The 21,162-nt window shown below is 45.2% G+C and overlaps 1 protein-coding gene across 1 annotated transcript in view; it reads right to left on the reverse strand.

The window, feature by feature from the left end:
- The window catches only part of LOC118370837 (SRC kinase signaling inhibitor 1-like), a 174,365-nt gene that overhangs the window by 45,197 nt on the left and 108,006 nt on the right, over positions 1 to 21,162 (reverse strand). The window contains exons 2-4 of the mRNA XM_052518307.1: positions 19,526 to 19,555; positions 18,559 to 18,902; positions 13,606 to 13,632 (exon numbers count right to left, since the gene is read on the reverse strand). Of these exons, the coding sequence (XP_052374267.1) occupies positions 13,606 to 13,632; positions 18,559 to 18,902; positions 19,526 to 19,555 (401 nt within the window). The remainder of the gene's footprint in view (positions 1 to 13,605; positions 13,633 to 18,558; positions 18,903 to 19,525; positions 19,556 to 21,162) is intronic.

Here is a 21,162-nt window from a genome sequence, read left to right on the forward strand (position 1 = left end):
CATCTTTCCTATTTCTGATTGGGTGGGATGGAATCATGTGACGGTGCCTGTTGGTTCACCAGTGCTGACAGCAGAGGGATACAGCAAGGCAGAGGTCCAGAACACAACACCTTCAGAACTAAGGATCCACTGAGGACCAGTAGGTAGGAATGGGGAAGATACAAAATAACCTGAGACCTGTTTTAACGCTTATGTAAAGTTCCCTCTCCCCCTATACCTGCATCCTCTCCCTATTGGTTGGGGACCTGCTGGCCTCTGGCCAACCTTAAATGAGTGCAGGCCAGGGCTGTCTGGATTAGACAAGGCCATGTAGATCCAGATCAGGGCTGTCACTCTGGGTTTATTCTACTGGCCTGGACCTGGCCTGGGCCCAGGCAGCATCTCTTCTTCCTCAGCTGCTCTGCTGCAGCTGCTACTAGACTGTGTTCTGGTAGGCTGCTGTGTTCTGTTCAGTGAGCTGGCTCCCCTATCCCCACCGCCGGGTCTCCTCCAGCTCCCAGACTCCGTTAATGAGCTCCCAGAATGCTCGCTGACGACTGTTAGGATTGCAGAGCCAGCCAGACACATCGAGCCCACGTTACATTACAGTACAGTGCCTGCGCCCCTCGCTAGTAGAAAACAACTTCTCCTCTGCTCTTTCTGTCGTTTCATCCCTCGTTCTGGTTTAATAAGAATTCAGCATGTTTTTTTCCGAGGCTCTCATTAATTTTGTATTTAGGAAGGCGAGACGCAGCCTCACAGAGTGCTGTGCTCATTGACTCCCAGCAGTGCTCGCTTTGGGGTCATTCACAAATACACGCAACATGCATGCACACACACCACAGGAGGCTGTTGAGGGGAGGATGGCTCATAATGATGTCTGGAACGGCGCAAATGGAATGGCATCAAGCACATGGAAACCATGTGTTTGATGTATTTGATACCATTCCACTCCAGCCTCTACCACGAGCCTGTCCTCCCCAATTAAAGTGCCACCAACCTCCTGTGACACACATACAAACTCACACACACACACACACACACACACACACACACACACACACACACACACACACACACACACACACACACACACACACACACACACACACACACACACACACACAGTTCATACTGCAACCACAAACATTTACACAGTGTAGTCACACACACAGCCCCAAAACAGAGTGGTGGCACTTGTAAATGACTGCACTGTTGGAGCTAGGAAGATAAGCGTTTCGCTACACCTGCGATAACATCTGATAAATATGTGTGTGCGACAAATCATATGTGATTTGATTTGATTTGGTGGGCAGGCAGACAGTGTCTGAGCACCCAGGGAGAGGGTGGCTCTGAAAGCATCGCCCCCACTGTGCTTTCTAATGGGGTCATTTATCTTAGCAACGACCCGAACTGAGCAGGGAGCACAACAACCCAGTCCATAGCACCACACAGCAGCACATATATTGTACACACAGAACACACAACAGACACAAACACCAGCTCCAGTGAGCCAAGCAGAGCTCCAGGGCTAAACAAAGCCAGAGCGCAGATGGATAAAACACAGCCATCAGCTTGACTCAGCACAGCAGAGCTAAAAGATACATATCCTATAGAGGAGTGAGCCGCATCTCTAATCACACCAATAATCAAAGGAGGCCTCTAGTGTCTCCAACATGTCAGCGAGCTGACGTCGAGCTAGCACTAGTCCCTGGAGTTTGTGTGTCTACATAACAGAGGATCTTTTCAACAAATCACACCGAACCGGGGAGACCATGCAAAATATCAAACAGAACTCAGGACGAAGTGGAGAGAGGGAAACTAGCTCCGTCTCTCTCGCACACACAGGAGAGATCTGTCAACAAACTCCAGCAACTCACCTAATGAGAATCTTTCACTCAGGTGTGAGTCATTCTATAGTAGCTTGGAGAAACACTAAACACTTAAGAAACAAAGGTAGATTCCCCCAGTGGAACAAAATATGTGTTGGAGGAAAGAAACCATATCGACTTGGTGTTGTTGCGGTAGATACTTTATGTAAAGGTGTCAAAGTGATATCCCACTGGGCACAAACATCAATTCAACGTCTATTCCAGTTTGGTTCAATTTAATTCCATTGAAATGGCGTGGAAACAACGTTGATTCAACCAGTGGGTGCCCAGTGGGATAGAACACGGGGAGCGTTCCTAGAACCATTTCCTCCTGTGCGTCATCATGGGCAGGTAAAAGCACTCTCATACCATCTGCAGTGAGATCTGTAATGCTATACACGCTCACTCTCTTCAGAGGAAAACAGTGATTGCACCTCTTCCACTCTTCTCTGCACCTTTTCATCTCCCCCTTCCCTCTCCCTCTCCCTATCACCCTATGTTGTCAATCCAGGCTTTTTCAATTGCGCTCTGTTACTGTGAGGAGCCCACACTTTTATAATACCACAGAGGGAGAAAACAAGATGATCTTACAGGAAATATAATTGAACGGAAAGGAGGACACAGCGGGCTCCAACATACCTAGGACTATGAACTGCTTTAAATCCCACAACAAACCCAATCTCTCCTGCTTTTCTCTCTCTCTTCCTCCCTCTCCGTTTCTCTTATTTTGTCTCTTGTACATTTTTTCTATTTCTTATTTCACCTTTATTTAACCAGGTAGGCTAGTTGAGAACAAGTTCTGCGACCTGCCAAGATAAAGCAAAGCAGTGCGACACAATCAAGAACACACACAATCAAGAACACAGAGTTACAAATGGAATTAACAAACATACAGTCAATACATAAAAGTCTATATACTGTGTGCAAATGAGGTAAGATAAGGCAATAAATAGGCCAAGGTGGTGAAATTATTACAATTTAGCAATTAAACACTGGAGTGATAGATGTGCAGAAGATGAATGTGCAAGTAGAGATACTGGGTTGCAAAGGAGCAAAACATAAATCAAATAAAATAACAGTATGGGGATGAGGTAGTTGGATGGGCTATTTACAGATGGGCTATGTGCAGGTGCAGTGATCTGTGAGCTGCTCTGACAGCTGGCGCTTAAAGTTAGTGAGGGAGATATGAGTCTCCAGCTTCAGTGATTTTTGCAATTCGTTCCAGTCATTGGCAGCAGAGAACTGTAAGGAAAGGCAGCCAAAGGGGGAATTGGCTTTGGGGGTGACCAATGAAATATACCTGCTGGAGCACGTGCTACGGGTGGGTGCTGCTATGGTGACCAGTGAGCTGAGATAAGGCGGGGCTTTACTTAGCAAAGACTTATAGATGACCTGGAGCCAGTGGGTTTGGCGACGAATATGAAGCAAGGGCCAGTCAACGAGAGCATACAGGTCGCAGTGGTGGGTAGTATATGGGGCTTTGGTGACAAAACGGATGGCACTGTGATAGACTGCATTCAGTTTGCTGAGTAGAGTTTTGGAGGCTATTTTGTAAATGCCATCGTCAAAGTCAAGGATCGGTAGGATAGTCAGTTTTACGAGGGTATGTTTGGCAGCATGAGTGAAGGATGCTTTGTTGAGAAATAGGAAGCCAATTCTATATTTAATTTTGGATTGGAGATGCTTAATGTGAGTCTGGAAGGAGAGTTTACAGTCTAACCAGACACCTAGGTGTTTGTAGTTGTCCACATATTCTAAGTCAGAAACGTCCAGAGGGAGACACGTGATGCCGCGGAGCTGAGCAGACCTTGACAAACCGAGCTCTTCAAAGTTATTCTATTTTTACCTAAATAACAACGTTGAAACAATATTCTAACATCGGCTGATAAATTGTCAAGTACTTCCCTTCCCAAAGAGCCATGGACCTCCGACCGAGAGGCAAGAAGGACGACCAAAACGTTGTTGATTCCCAAGATAACGACAATGCTACAGCTAGCAAGATCAGCATTAGCACTCATAACTCAGACGACAGTTCCAGACTGCTGCTCTCAGCAGCCTCTTGCGAGCCTGCCGACATGCTGGCTACTCTCCTCCGGGAAATTCAGGATGGTAACAGAGGTCTTTCTCTGAAAATCGATAAGAAATCGGCTGAACTCCATTCTTCCATTGACGACCTGAAATCCTCCATGAATGATCTCCTTTTGAGAACGACTGAGGCAGAGCTGCGCATTAGCACAGTTGAAGATACCATCGCTAGACATGACCAGGTCTTGACACAACTGCAAAAGGACAATGCCTACCTCAAAAACAAAGTAGATCAGATGGAGAACCAGAGTAGACGTAGTAACATCCGTGTGGTGGGATTGAAAGAGGACAGCGAGGGCCGTGACCCGGTCCGTTTCTTCACTCAATGGATCCCGGAGGTCCTAGGCATAACCAACTTCACCAAGCCGCTGGAAATCGAACGCGCCCATAGAACATCAGCGCCGAAACCCCGGCCAGATGAGCCCCCACGAGCCGTCCTGATCAGGTTCCTCCGTTTCCAAGACAGAGAGAAGATACTGCAATTCGCAAGAGCCAAAGGGGACATCGCCATCGATGGGAAGAGGGTCAGCCTTTTCCCGGAAATGAGCGCGGACCTCGCCAGACGCCGCAAGCAGTTCAGACCTGCCGCCAAAGCACTGAAGGAGAAGAACATCACCGGCTACCTCATCCACCCTGCGCGGATGAAAGTTCAGTACAAAGGCCGAAGCCATCTCTTCAACACACCGGGAGAAGTGCACACTTTTCTCAAAGAACTGAGCAACGTCTGAGTCTGAGCCAGGACGGTCTCTCTGGGGGATAAAATGCAGTTCGTTTGTTTTCTCTTATCCGGATTGAACTGCTGGTATCTCCCGTTCACTTTAATTGATTTGTACATTTTCAACTAACCGTATCTTCCTGGGATGAGTTCTATTACATTTACAGGAGAGTATATTTTGGTTTAGTCCATATCTACTGGGCGAAGCAATAAGTGGGTTTAGGCCCACTGCTTTCCCCCTCATTTATGTTAATCTTTCATAAAGAGACTCAAGCAGCCCTTACCGTGGGCAGTAAATATTCAGCCATAAATATCTATTCACAACGTTTGTTTTCAATTTAGAGAGCTCGCAGGTTTTAGTTTACGCCAAGGTTTAGCTAGTAAGAGCAAGATGGAAAGCGAGCAGCAACGTATCTCTACAAGTGTATTCATGTTTGATTGTTGGGACTGTTGTTCTAGTCTGACAATCGGGGTGGGTGGGATTTTTATTATTTTTTTCTTCCTTTTTTCTATGTTTATTGTTTCCTTCCTAAAGAGACACACGGGTCACTTTTGTGCTCAAACCAAAGTTGAAACATTTCCTAATTATCTGCATATGATAGATTTCTATTCAGTTACATATTTGAAACCCAACCTATGCTTAATCCACTAAAATATGTCACATTCAACGTAAAAGGTCTTAACAGCCCGATTAAAAGGAAAAGAGTCTATACATACCTTAAGAAATTAAAGGCTGACATTGTGTTTTTACAAGAAACACATCTTACAGCCAGTGAACACAAGAAATTGAAGAGGGAATGGGTAGGACAAGTTTTTGCATCCTCTTTTAACTCCAAAGCAAGAGGAACTGCAATTTTGATACGTAGACACATCCCCTTCTGCGTCAACAACGCCATCTCTGATCCCTCTGGCAGGTTTGTTTTGGTGCAGGGGCATATGTTTTCAGAGTCTTGGACCCTATTGAATATTTATGCTCCTAACTTCGATGACCATATGTTTATTCAGAATGTCTTCCTTCAGGTTGCTCAAGCACCACCAGGATGGCTACTGGTTGGAGGAGATTTTAATTTTTGCTTAGATACAGTTCTTGATAGGTCTTCTGATAAACCCTCGCTTCTTACCAAAGCCGGCAAGCTCACCATGTCATTCATGAAAGATCTCAATTTACTAGACATCTGGAGACAGTTGCACCCACAGGATAGGGACTACTCTTTTTATTCACACCCACACAAGACACACACATGCATAGATAACTTTTTACTTTCGACACAACTGTTTCATAGAGTGTTAGATGTCGAGTATCTCCCCAGATTGCTTAGTGACCATTCTCCTCTGGTATTATCAATCTCCATTCCTACCAAGGTAAATGGAGCATATAGATGGAGACTAAATTCTACACTTCTAAAGCAACCTGAATTTTGTGCATTCATCAAAGAGCAGATCAATGTTTTTACTTTGACAAACAAACCTTCTGCTCCTGACAGCTTCATTCTCTGGGACACATTGAAGGCCTACCTGAGGGGACAGATTATTTCCTATACTAAAGGGCTGAAGAAAAAACACGGTGCGGAACTGAGTGCTCTTGAATCTGAAATCTCCGAGCTAGAGAGAACCTACCAAAGAGGCCCGACTAAAGATCTATACAGGCTTTTGGTAAATAAAAAACTTAAATATAATATTCTGAACACATATCAAGCTGAGAGGGCCATCACTAAATCAAAACAGCGTTATTATGAGCTTGGAGAGAAAGCTCACAAAGTATTGGCATGGCAACTGAAAGCAGAGGAAAGTAAGAGGACAATTAATGCCATAGAAACTCTCACTAAAGAGATATCTTTCGACCCTACTGAAATTAATAATACTTTTAAGAAATACTATGAAGACCTCTACACTTCCCAATCAAGCGATGATCTATCAGAGATAGACTCCTTTCTCTCCTCTCTCAACCTCCCATGCCTGTCAGGGAAGACAGCGAGCGCCTGAGTGAACACTTCTCAGTCCCTGAATAGTTGGAGGCCATTAAATCCTTACCTTCTAATAAATCTCCTGGGGAGGATGGCTTCCTCCAGAGTTCTATAAAGAATTTAGGGAGCTGTTGGTCCCCTACCTTATGGAGGTACTTAAAAAAGCCAGAGAAGACAACTGCACATTTCCAGAGTCCTTCTCTCAAGCAGTGATTACTGTAATCCACAAGAAAGGGAAAACCCGCTAAAGTGCGCCTCCTATAGACCAATCTCTCTCCTTAACACAGATTGTAAACTGGTCACCAAGATGCTATCCAAGAGACTGGAGTCATGTCTTCCCCTGTTGGTCAACCCAGATCAGACTGGCTTCATAATTAATAGATTGTCCTCCAATAATCTCAGAAGGTTCTTTGATATAATTCACCTTGCTAACAAAAACAAAATACCTGGTGTCGCAGTCTCCCTCGACGCTGAAAAGGCCTTTGATAGGGTTGAATGGCCATACCTCTTTCGCGTCTTGGAAAAGTTTGGTTTAGATACCGTGTTTGTAAATTTGATAAAATCACTCTACAAATCTCCTAAAGCTAGGATTGGCTACCAATGGGATTACTTCCTCCTCTTTCCCTCTTTATAGGGGGAACAGACAAGGTTGCCCAATTAGCCCCCACCTCTTTGCCCTCGCCATCGAACCGTTGGCTGAGGCTATTAGAACGTGCCCTGACATACATGGCTTTGAGGTGGGCCCCCATACCCATAAATTATCACTCTTTGCGGACGACCTTGTCTTATTCCTAACAAACCCAGAACACTCCCTCTCTCACTTGCAGATCCTACTACAGTGTTATAGTTCTTTCTCTGGATATAAGGTCAATCTTGATAAAAGCGAAATCTTACCGTTGTCTGTCTTTGACCATCATACCATCAAGCACAAGTTTCCTTTTAGATGGTCGCCTATGGGCTTCACATATTTGGGCATAATGGTGGATGGTAATCTGAACAACCTCTATAAACTCAATCTGGCCAGTTTGTTGCAAAAGGTGGAGGTTGACCTTTGTAAATGGATGGACTTACCTCTCACTCTACTGGGTAGAATCAATGTAATTAAAATGAATGTCCTGCCCAGGTTTCTATATCTGTTTCAATCTCTCCCTATCCCTGTTCCCGCAGCATTTTTTTCATCTCTCGACAAGCTGACCAGACGGTTTATCTGGCACGGCAAAACCCCTAGGGTTGGCCTGGATAAACTGCCCTTGATTACAGTCAAGGGGGCTTAAACCTCCCCAATTTTAGAATGTACTACTGGGCTGCACAGTCTAGGTTTCTGGCTCAGAGATTTGACAATTGTCCCTCTCCCTCATGGTTGAACATTGAAAAGCTTGAGGTAAATGATGACACTGGGGCAGATTTGTTTTACAAATGGGACAGAAAATCTATAAAAACCATCACAGACAACCCTTTAATCATACATTATGTCCTGGCATCGTGCAAACTGCATGAGCTGTTCGGACGAGGGGGATTCCTTTCCCCTAAAACCCCTTTATGGAACAATAGATTGATCCCTATGTTTTTCCAGAATAGTAACTTTAGACCATGGTCTGATAAGGGGATCACTCTTCTGGAACATTGTTACGAGGAGGGAGTTCTTATGTCTTTTGATCAGCTGAAACAGAAATAACACTTGCCTAACAGGGACTTCTTTAGCTACCTACAACTACAAAACTTTATTAGGGTGACTCTCAAGGGACAATGGAACCTACCTAAGATGTCACCTATTGAACAACTCTGCCACGCAGACCAACCACTGTTCAAGACCATTTCCCGTGTTTACAATGCTCTTATGTCAGGACTAACACTGCCTGGGCTAGATAAACCCCGATCTTGATGAGGATCTATGGAGTGACCTATGCAGGGATGGGGTTACATCCACATTGAACTCCAGATACAGACTGATCCAGTTTAATTTCCTCCATCAGCTCTATATCACCCCATCTAGACTGCACAGGTTCAACCCAGTTATCTCCTCCCTATGTTTTAGATGTGGCTCAGATGAAGGAACATTCCTCCATTCCACTTGGCAGTGTTCAAAACTACACGGTTTCTGGCAGGGGGTATGCGATACCATATCCTCAATTCACGGGGTTGCATTCCCTTTAGACCCGGAGGTCTGTCTACTGGGTAACTTTACTAACACCAATCTTAGGCAAAGCCATACTATAAAGCTAACAGAAATATTGCTAGCGATTGCCAAGAAATGTATTGCCTTGAAATGGAAATTGGATTCCTCCCTGCCAGTTGCAATGTGGCTTTCGGAAGTTAATAGTTGTATCCCTTTGGAGAAAATCACTTACTGTTGAGGAATAAGTTAAAGACATTTTACAGAATTTGGCAACCTTTTATTGACTATATGGAGAATCTCCCCCCACATCTCATTGATTGAATCTATATATAATCCTCACATAATGTTTCACACGTAATGTATATTATGTAGCCTACGGCAGGTGATCCAACGTCTCGTTATTTAAAAAAAAAAAAGTAAATATATTTTTATTATTTTTTATTATTTTTTATTATTGTATGTTGGTTTATATAAATTTTATTATAATTTATTTTTGTTACGTTCGTCTGTTACTGTCACTTTGTCCTATCGTTGTCTAATATCTTTTCACTTTTGTTTTGAATGTTCTTAATTGGAAAATGCAAAAATAAAATACTTTAAAAAATAAATCAAAAACAAACGTCCAGAGGACATTCCCAGAGTGGGTCACGTTTAAAGGTTGTGTTACTAAGCTATATGGAATTGTTGTAAGAAGGTCATACATTGAATTTTAAGACGCTTTGATGTATCAAAAAAAATCTAAATGTTTTATTTGTTGAACATTTTTATTTGGCATTACTGCTATTAGCCCATACTGTACATTGCATTACAGATTCACTAGATGGGAACAACAGATAGTCCCCCCAAAACAAATCTAAAGGAAGCTTGTTCTGAAGTCTAGGTCCTATATCTGAGAGATATAAGAAAGATCAGGAAACATTATTTCATTTTTCATACACTGAGTATACCAAACATTAGGAACACCTTACTAATATTGAGTTGCCCTGAGAACAGCCTCAATTCATCGGGGCATGGACTCTACAAGGTGTTAAAAGGGATCCACAGGGATGCTGGCCCATGTTGACTTCAATGCTTCTCACAGGTGTGTCAAGTTGACTGTATGTGCTTTGGGTGGTGGACCATTCTTGATACTCAAGGGAAACTGTTGATAGTGGAAAAACCCAGCAGCGTTGCAGTTCTCGACACAAACCAGTGCGCCTGGTACCTACTACCATACCCTGTTCAAAGGCACTTCATTTTTTTTGTCTTGCACATTTACCCTCTGAGTGGCACACAGACACACTCCATGTCTCAATTGTCTCAAGGATTAAAATTCTCTTCCCCTTCATCTACACTGACTGAAGTGGATTTAACAAGTGAAATTAAGGGATCATAGCTTTCAACTGGATTCACCTGATCAGTCTATATCATGGAAAGAGTAGATGTTCTTAATGTTTTGTATTCTCAGTGTATGTCCTTCTCATTTCCCTCCCTATCTCTCTCTCTCTCTCTTTCTCTCTCTCTCTCTCTACAATCTCTCTCTCTGTGCCATCTTTCCCCTTCCTTTCCCGCACTGTCGCTCACACCCCTCAGAGCGTCATCAGTTTTTCATCCGTCTCAAAAGTAGCTTCTCATTTTGGCTGTCTGTGTCTCTCTATGTCAACACCTCTGTTTCTGGACAGCTCTCAAAGCAGCCGAGCACCCCTCTACTCCTTCTCCTGCTGCCGTCTATGTCTGTTTGTACAGCCCTGCTCTCACACACACTCGCTCTCTCCCCACACATTGTGCTATTTCACCTAACAGGGAGAGAAGAGCCTGGAAAACAAGCAAGCCTACGGCTGTTCCGCAAAAATTGGAAACAAAAATTACCCCCCTTAATAAATCCATCTCCCTCCCTCTTACTCCTCACTTACTCTTTCCCTCTATCTCTCAGCCCCCCTCCCCCTCTCTCTCCTTGGCTGAGCTCAGTCTCTTCATAATATGGGGAGTCGTCAATGCATGGAAGAAATTGCTCTGCCAAATTGAGCTGGATTGTTCGCTGATGCGATCTGCTCGCTAGGCAGGAGAGTGAAGAAAATGGCGTACTCTGGGGAGGGGGGATGACACCTGAGATGGCTGGTAGTCTTCTTTGCCGAGGAAAAATAGAAAAGGGGCCAGGCCAGTAGAATATATACATACCAGATCTGGGTTCAAATGCATGTGTGTTTGAGTATTTGTTATTCAAATATTTTTTTTCAGTGTATTTGAGCATTTTCAAATACTTTCCAAGTGTATTTCCAAATGCATTCCAATATTCAACTGCTTGATTTAAATTAAATTAAATGTTTAAAAAAGGTTATCTGAATGTTTTTGAAATAGTATTTGAACCCAGGTCTGATACATACAGCAGAATAATCTCCATCGGGCTGGATTCTACCTCTTCTTCTATCTCTTCTTCTACCTCTTCTTCTACCTCTTCTTCTACCTCTTCTTCTACCTCTTCTTCTACCTCTTCTTCTATCTCTTCTTCTACCTCTTCTTCTATCTCTTCTTCTTATAACCTGTTCTCCTCCTTCACTTTAATTCTGTCTAATACAGCCTGCTGAGAATGTGACTCATTCAGTAGGCTTTTAATGATATTAATCTCCAGATTTAGACACCGTGATGTCATTTAGGTGGAGGAGTGCTGGAAAAGTGGGCAAGCGTTATTAGGCGACCACTTGATCAAGAGCGTGTAAGTCGCTCTGGATAAGAGCGTCTGCTAAATGACTTAAATGTAAATGTAAATAACATTTCCACAAAGTCATGGAAGTAGAAAAATTAAGAGAAAATCGAATATTGTGACAGCGATTTGATGCCTATCCAGTTGCTGCAGGCAGTAAATCCAAGAAAACCGCTTGAGAAGGGTTTTTAAAGCTTTTTGGACATTATTACGCTCCCCGTAATAATTACATAGTTCTGGGGTAGATGGGTCAGGGATCTGGATATTGTAATAATTACATAGTTCTGGGGTAGATGGGTCAGGGATCTGGATATTGTAATAATTACATAGTTCTGGGGTAGATGGGTCAGGGATCTGGATATTGTAATAATTACATAGTTCTGGGGTAGATGGGTCAGGGATCTGGATATTGTAATAATTACATAGTTCTGGGGTAGATGGGTCAGGGATCTGGATATTGTAATAATTACATAGTTCTGGGGTAGATGGGTCAGGGATCTGGATATTGTAATAATTACATAGTTCTGGGGTAGATGGGTCAGGGATCTGGATATTGTAATAATTACATAGTTCTGGGGTAGATGGGTCAGGGATCTGGATATTGTAATAATTACATAGTTCTGGGGTAGATGGGTCAGGGATCTGGATATTGTAATAATTACATAGTTCTGGGGTAGATGGGTCAGGGATCTGGATATTGTAATAATTACATAGTTCTGGGGTAGATGGGTCAGGGATCTGGATATTGATATCTGGTTGCATTTCCACCCTGTCCGGATGATATTTCAGGGAAGCGTAAACCTCAGACGAGGCCTCTACCCACACAGATGGCAATAAACCTCTCTGTGTAGATCCATGCTGTGCCTCAGCAGCCTCCGGACAACATCTATGAAACATAACCCTCAACACACTGTGAACCATGCCAGCTCACATAGATCCACAGCATGACACTTACACATAAACTCCATCTACTCCATGTACCTCTGTGTTGCACGCAAGACAGATATACCCTCACGAATGTATCCGCAGGCAAGACAGATATACCCTCACGGATGTATCCGCAGGCAAGACAGATATACCCTCACGGATGTATCCGCAGGCAAGACAGATATACCCTCACGGATGTATCCGCAGGCAAGACAGATATACCCTCACGGATGTATCCGCAGGCAAGACAGATATACCCTCACGGATGTATCCGCAGGCAAGACAGATATACCCTCACGGATGTATCCGCAGGCAAGACAGATATACCCTCACGGATGTATCCTCAGGCAAGACAGATATACCCTCACGGATGTATCCGCAGGCAAGACGGATATACCCTCACGGATGTATCCGCAGGCAAGACAGATATACCCTCACAGATGTATCCGCAGGCAAGACAGATATACCCACACTGATGTATCCGCAGGCAAGACAGATATACCCTCACGGATGTATCCTCATGCAAGACAGATATACCCTCACAGATGTATCCGCAGGCAAGACAGAGCAGAAATAATACATGCCATATTACTGTACATTTCTCCTAATTACAGAATATCTAACCTCAAAGCCTGTCAGTAATATCGAAGGACGTCTGAGAAATGTCAAAGTAACATTTCCACAATGCAACAAGGCACTGTAATTTCTTCTTAACGTCTCAGTTAGCCTGAGTAATACTCTAGCAAGATCACATGGATGTTAGCCATTAGCGCTAGGCGCTAGCTGACTGACTGAGGTGGCATTAATCCTGGGAGAATCTTTTCCTGCAGATTAAACGGAGCTTGAAGCCTTTAAGCTGTTGCTGCCGCCTGAGACTAGAGAGATGCCAACTGAGAGTCTGCGTGCCAGCGGTGCGACGGGCACAGAAACCAGGCAGAGAGAGCGATGTGCCACCGTGTCATAGGAGCCTGGGGTGGTACACGCGCACGCACGCACGCGCACACACACACACGCGCGCACGCACGCGCACACACACACAAACACACACACACACACACACACACGCGCACACACACACACACACACACACACACGCACGCGCACACACACACACAAACACACACACACACACACACGCGCGCACGCACGCACGCACGCACGCACGCACGCACACACAAAGACAAAGACAAAATACACACAACAAGAACACACCACATTGGATGGAGAAACCAAACTGACACAGCGACACTGTCACTTACAGCACTGACCTTAAAGCTCCAGTAGTTGGGTTGTTGCTGGGGGAGAGAGAAAAGGAAAGAGAGAAAAGGAAAGAGAGAAGTGTTAGACATTTACTCTCAAGTATCTGACAGCTAACAATAAAAGCAACTCTCTGAGAAATTGCATGCTGGGTGAGGGAGAGAGAGGACAAGAGACAGAGGGAGCGATGTTGAAAGAGATGGACAGAAGAGGAGAGATAGAGAGAGTGGCTGAAATAGGTAACACTTTGACAGTGATACACCAGCATCAAATGCTCTTAGAAGTGGCACCATTCCCAGCCCACAACATGCTAGACACACACTACCTAACCCACTCCCCACACACACATACAGAGCACAGACATACAGACACAAACACACACAAACACGCACTATCCCAAGCATCATGTCATTATCCTCTGTCAGAGCCGACACAGGGCATATTGACAGACAATTAAGGGAATCGTTAATACAACAAGAAGGTTACAATGTTCTTAGCAATTGATTAGCACGTGGATGTGGGCAGGAGAGGGTGAGGGAGGGATCTGTTTGCAACTCAAACCAAGTAGGAACTAGTTACAGGCTGTGCCTTTTGACAGGATGAAATGAAAGAAGTGAAATTGAATTAAACAGGCCACTCTGTCAGTCGTTCAGATGTTGGCCTGTCTCCCAGACTTCTCCATCATCCATCTGCAGACAGGCCCCATCTCTTCCTCCTTTTCTCTTCCTTTTTGCTCCCTCGCTCCACCTGCCTCTCTCTCTATCCATCTGATATTCTCTACCTAACCCACTACCTCATTGCCTCTCCCTCCTCTCTTTTTGTCCTCCTCTCCCTCCATTTGCCCCTCTCTACTGTGACAGGGGAAGTTCCATTAAAACATAATAACCATGGTGTGTTATAAACCAGGCCAGGCTTCCAACGGCCGGGAAACACCTCACGATCATATGTAAATTAAAAAGATGGCGGCAATTCATGAATTTTGATCCCAAATCTAAACTCTTGTTCTAGTTCCTTGTTCTTATCTGCAGGCAATTTCCAGTTAATTTACCGGAGTGACCGTTTTCCCTGCTGCCATATATCCACCGGCGTGAGGGTAGGACAAAATGACAGGTAGCCTAGGTTTTCTTCATTTGATTTATCATCGTCGGCTAGTTTTTCTTTCTCAGTGTTTCCTTTCGATATCGCCTCATCATATTTGTATTATGGACATCAGTAAGAGTTCATTTGCAACTGATGTGTTACTTTATCCTCTCCCCATCTGTCTCTCACCCAGCGTAGTCATTTATAATAGATTAGCGACATTCATTTAACTATGAAAACCGAGGCAGCTAGCTAGCTGAAGAGCTGGTTATGGCTGGTGGGAATCCTGCCTGACCTACACGATGCCAGTCTCTCTAAGCCTAAGGTGTTCCTCCCTCTATCTCTCTCATTGACACCGTGTTAACCAGTCCTACAGGGCCAAGCTATAGATTAAGGAGGCAGCCTGGTGTACAGGGCAGGCAGGCACACTGATACAATAGTAGCTACCTCTACACCCCATGCTGATCAATGGAGCTGAATTTCTAATGATCCGGTCAAGACTAAAGTGATGACCTGGAGAGAGTGGCAATATACCACCACAGGGCACCGGGTGGCACCGCCATGACTCCCTGCCATGGCAACCCCTATACCCACAGCTTCAGACTGACCCTGTATCACCGTGTTCTGTCCACTGTATACCGTTCTCTGTTTTCCCTGTAGAACCCGGAGAGAGGGACAATGTACGCCCACAGAACAGGGGCAAAATGCCTTGCCATGGCAACAGCAACTAGCCTGTTACCAGACCTGTTTGTGACAGGAATCAGCTATACAGCGCACACATGCTTGGAACCAGGCTAAACAACTACAGCAACAGTCTGGAACTTCCTCTGGTTCCCTGAACCACATAGGTGGCTGCTGATTATATATGCAGATGAGCCTCCCTGATCAGTTCACCTTTTCTCGACATTGCAGGATGGATGGGGCATGAGCTGAAATTAAATGTTGGGATCGAGTTCATTGTAATGTCTAGCAGTGTCAGAACTGGCTAGAACGATCAGATCCAGGAAGACAGAGTGTTGCTTACACTGACGCAAAATAAATGGGAATCGGCCCAAACCCTGTGCTTCCTTTACTGGGGAGCTGAATGTTACTAACGTAAAAACACATCTCTATAAGAGAATGTTGGGATGTCACTAAAGTCCACTAGAGAACACATTGAGTTAAACTCCTCTCTCTTGGCCTCTCTCATTTCTCTCTGTTCTGTAAGTGACTTCTAGTCTATTCTACTGGTTTTGTGTTGGAGGTCAGGTGAACCAAAGCTTTGTTCCTTTGTGTGTGTCGGCAGGATGGAAATGTGTGTGTGTCCATGTGGAAAGTAGGTCATGACTGGAATAGGAGGTAGGCTCTATTCACTGAGGATGGGCTGGGTTAGATTCTACCTGCTCATGTGTCAGTCAGTCATTCAGTCTAGCCTGCCTGGGCTCTATAGAGTTGCCCCTGACAACCCTGGAACTGACAGACAGACAGAGGCTCAGCAGGAGCATTTCTACAAGGGAATAACTCTCGAATGATTTTTCCCCCTCACAGATTAGTAAAGTGTGAATGTTTATTGGGCATGTGCCTGTTCTGTGGACTGTGGTGTAATGAGTCTTGTTTACAGATCTACGGTCAGAGTAAACAGTCTCTCTTTCTCCACCACTTCAGCCCCTGTTGTTGCTTGAACTGCACCTTGATTGGCCATCCTACAGATTGGCCTTTGAGTCGTGAATACTGCTACCGTGTGATAGATAGCACAGGTCAGTGGATTCTAAGGTAGCGACAACACTACACGTTCAGTAATACAAAGCCGTTTTGTTTACCTTGAAGTATAGTTTCTGACCAATCATAACCTTTATATACTGTATACTAATTGAAAATAAATGAACCCCCCAAAAAATCCTACTCTGTGCCAAACCCCTCTCAGCATATCCAGGCGAGTCAACACTCTGCATCCACCTCCTCAGCTCCAGATTTATCGTAGCCACCACACACCAGTCTACCATACTAGCTAATACATACAGTATGACTCCACCAGCATCTCTAGTACTAAGCTGAAACATCTTTATCCCCCCATGTAATACATACTCCTGCTGCGTTACATATTTACTACCCAATGTGTTTCAGGTCACAGATCTACCTGCACCTCCATGCAGAATTAGAGGTGAGGAACCTGGGGTTAAATGTATGCTGTTAACCCTCCATCCTCCCTCTCCCCTCCCTCTCCCCTGCCACAGCGTACACACACCAACTCAAAAAGAAACACACACACACACATATACCACAACCCCAACAGCATCCCTGCCTCACTGTCCAGCGTAAACACACACACACGCACACACACTCACACTCACACTCACAGAGTGGAGCGCCGCACTGCCTGACCTGCATGCAAAGCAGGCTGCGCTCTCTCCTTTCCTCTCCTTCCTACACCCCTCCGCCACCCCCCTCTCATTACGTCATTCTCTCACTCAGTCAGTCTCTCTCGCTCTATTCCTCAATCTCTCACTATTATTCACATGTACCCACACACCTGTACACATACACATGCATACACTCTACCAGAATGCCAACATATGGAGCCTGTCCCCACAACAACCACAACAAACATAGACCAGCCCTGCCCCAGACCTAAACACACTCTTCCCTCACTAAACACCCCCCGTCCTCCCCCTGCTCTCACCTCCTGTCCTTTCTCCTCTCCAGTCACACCAGGCTGTCCCTTCCCTCCGTCAGGTGCAGAGGATCCTCATACCGCTTTGTCACTCTCCCTCCCTCTGGCTCTCTCTTTCTCCCCTCTCCTCCCTCTCTCTCTCCGGCACATGCGGCGGAAACTCTTTTATTTAATTCATTACAACACCAGGCGATTAACTCCTTCGCAGATGGGTGGCTGAACCCTCCCGCTGGTGCTGGCTAATTGACTAGCAGGCTGGTTGACTGGTTCCTCTGCTGCTCCCCTCTTTCTCTCTCTGTCTGTCCCCCTCCTCCCCCCTGTCCATGTTTCACCCAGATGATCGCATGCACAACCAGTAGATGACAAGGAATTCCAGACTTTGCTGCTCTCTCCCCTGTGCCCTGATGACGATATCCTGGCGATTTAGGATTTGTAACCGTGTCTCTCTCTCTCTCTCTCTCTCTCTCTCTCTCTCTCTCTCTCTCTCTCTCTCTCTCTCTCTCTCTCTCTCTCTCACTCTCTCTCTCTCTCACTCTCTCTCTCTCTCATTCTATCCCTCCCTCTCTCCAGCCTGACCTTTGCAATGTGATATCATCTCTTTCCATATTAGGGAGAGGTTGCTGTGACAACCATGGACTCCACCTTTCTCTCACCCACCCTCCCCTTTTCTCTCTCTCTCCCTCCCATTCTCCCAATGCTCTTGTGATTACTTTGGCTTTACCTCTTTATGCACAGAGAGAGAGAGAGAGAGAGAGAGAGAGAGAGAGAGAGAGAGAGAGAGAGAGAGAGAGAGAGAGAGAGAGAGAGAGAGAGAGAGAGCATTCCCATGTTGCTGCGTAGGTGAGAGTGTATTGTGTGTCAGCTTCATGCTCCAGTGGGGCCGCCCTGCCCCTCTATGAGGAGGTCTACAGGCTGGGTGACTAAACTTTGTCAGTCCAGACAAACATACACACTGGGCTGTGACAGCCTGATAAACACTGCTAACAAGGTGATGCTGGGCCATCAGACAAATCTCTCTCTCTCTCTCTCTCTCTCTCTCTCTCTCTCTCTCTCTCTCTCTCTCTCTCTCTCTCTCTCTCTCTCTCTCTCTCTCTCTCTCTCTCTCTCTCTCTCTCTCTCTCTCTCTCTCTCTCTCTCTCTCTCTCTCTCTCTCTCTCTCTTTCTTTCTTTCTGTGTGTGTGTGTGTGTATGCCAATACACTATATTCATGTAAGTACCCGTAGGTAGTGTTTACCTGTTCGCGCGCGGCTCGCTCTCTGTCAGGCTGCCTCATGCTGCCATGGGAGGGTGAGGGCGAGGGGGGGTTGTGGTGCTGATGCCCGGGGTGCTGTAGCTGGGGCGGGTACTTGTTCTTCAGGTGGTCCATGAAGGCGTCCCTCTTGCGCTCCATGTCCACCTTGTGCAGGTTGGTAAGGGCCTCCAGGCTCTGGGCTGCGATGACCGTGTGGCGGTGCTCCGAGGTGTGCACCAGACCCACGTTGGAGAAACGCCGCGTCCCGTTCCCCAGCGTCCGGTACTCCCGCGGGTACTCCAGGTCATCTGTCGAGATCATGTGACCGCCACCACGCTCTGAGGGATCTGAGATGGACGGAAGGAAGGATAGAGGGAGGGTGGGGGTAGCAGGTCAGGTGGAAAGTGGATTGCCACACACAGGACAGGCAGGCAGAGACAGATGTGGAGATGAATGCACACAAACATCCAGAGACACAGACAGAGGCAGTCAGACACACAGACGTCCACAGAGAGATGAACACAGAGGAGAGGAAAGTGATAAAGGAGACAGAGAGACAGAGAGAAGGAACGAGAGAGAGAGAAAGAGTGGGATGGGATGTTAGACTCATTGTCACCAAAACGGAACAAAACCGAACAGAACAGAACAGAATGGAAGAGAGAAAAGCGTCTCCCTGCAGGATTATTGATCTCAACTTTAGAGGGGGGGATGCTCCTGCAATAGATCAAAGAAAAGAATGGAGCAGAATTTTCTCTGTAGGATATTCCATTTCTCTGCTCCTATTTGTCATCTGAAGTGCCTTTCATTGCTTTCTGAAGACACAGAGGGAGAAAAATTACCTCTACAAAATTGGGGAGGCAGCTGCACCACTCCCTGTGGGGGAGTCGGTGACACACAAAATGGGGGCCAGTGGGGATCAATGAGCTTGAAGCATGAGAACAACCGGGGTGCCATTCGCCCACTCAGTTACCTTGTTTTGGATAACAGGCCCCAGCGTTGGCTAAAAGAAGAAACATGCCCAAGGTTACTCTGTGTGTGCACAGACCATACACAAACACACACACACCTTTGACACAGTCCCACTCTCCATGTACCACCTGTGTAATGGATTATTAATTAAATACGTACAGTTGAAGTCGGAAGTTTACACACACTTAGGTTGGAGTCATTAAAGCTTGTTTTTCAACCACTCCACAAATTTCTTGTTAACAATCTATAGTTTTGGCAAGTCGGTTTGGACATCTACTTTGTGCATGACACATTTCCAGCAAATGTTTACAGACAGATTATTTCACTTAGAATTCACTGTATCACAATTCCAGTGGGTCAGAAGTTTACATACTAAGTTGACTGTGCCTTTAAACAGCTTCGAAAATTCCAGAAAATTATGTCATGGCTTTAGAAGCTTCTGATAAGCTAATTGACATAATTTGAGTCAATTGGAGGTGTACCTGTGGATGTATTTCAAGGCCTACCTTCAAACTCTCTGCTCGACATCATGGGAAAATCAAAAGAAATCAGACCTCAGAAAATAAATTGTAGACCTCCACAAGTCTGGTTCATCCTTGGGAGCAATTTCCAAATGCCTGAAGGTACCACGTTTATCTGTACAAACAATAGTATGCAAGTATAAACACCATGGGACCACATAGCCATCATACCGCTCAGGAAGGAGACGCGTTCTGTCTCCTTGAGATGAACGTACTTTGGTGCGAAAAGTGCAAATCAATCCCAGAACAACAGCAAAGGACCTTGTGAAGATGCTGGAGGAAACAGGTACAAAAGTATCTATATCCACAGTAAAACGAGTCCTATATCGACATAAGCTGAAAGGCCGCTCAGCAAGGAAGAAGCCACTGCTCCAAAACCACCATAAAAAAGCCAGACTTCGGTTTGCAACTGCACATGGGAACAAAGATCGTACTTTTTGGAGAAATGTCCTCTGGTTTGATGAAACAAAAATAGAACTGTTTGGCCATAATGACCATCGTTATGTTTGGAGGAAAAAGGGGGAGGCTTGCAAGCCGAAGAACACCATCCCAACCGTGAAGCACGGGGGTGGCAGCATCATGTTGTGGGAATTCTTTGCTGCAGGAGGGACTGGTGCACTTCACAATATAGAAGGTAGGAAAATGATGTGGCTATATTGAAGCAACATCTCAAGACATCAGTCAGGAAGTTTAAGCTTGGTTGCAAATTGGTCTTCCTAATGGAAAATGACCCCAAGCATACTTCCAAAGTTGTGGCAAAATGGCTTAAGGACAACAAAGTCAAGGTATTGGAGTGGTCGTCACAGAGCCCTGACCTCAATCCCATAGAAAATGTGTGGGCAGAACTGAAAAAGCATCTGTGAGCAAGGAGGCCTACAAACCTGACTCAGTTACACCAGCTCCGACAGGAGGAATGAGCAATAATTCACCCAACTTATTGTGGGAGGCTTGTGGAAGGCTACCTGAAACTTTTGACCCAACTGGGAATGTGATGAAAGAAATAAAAGCTGAAATAAACATTCTCTGACATTTCACATTCTTAAAATAAAGTGGTGATCCTAACTGACCTAAGACAGGGAATTTTTACTAGCATTAAATGTCAGGAATTGTGAAAAAC

The sequence above is a fragment of the Oncorhynchus keta genome, chromosome 5 (genome assembly GCF_023373465.1).
Source record: "Oncorhynchus keta strain PuntledgeMale-10-30-2019 chromosome 5, Oket_V2, whole genome shotgun sequence".
In the NCBI taxonomy this organism is placed as follows: domain Eukaryota; kingdom Metazoa; phylum Chordata; class Actinopteri; order Salmoniformes; family Salmonidae; genus Oncorhynchus; species Oncorhynchus keta.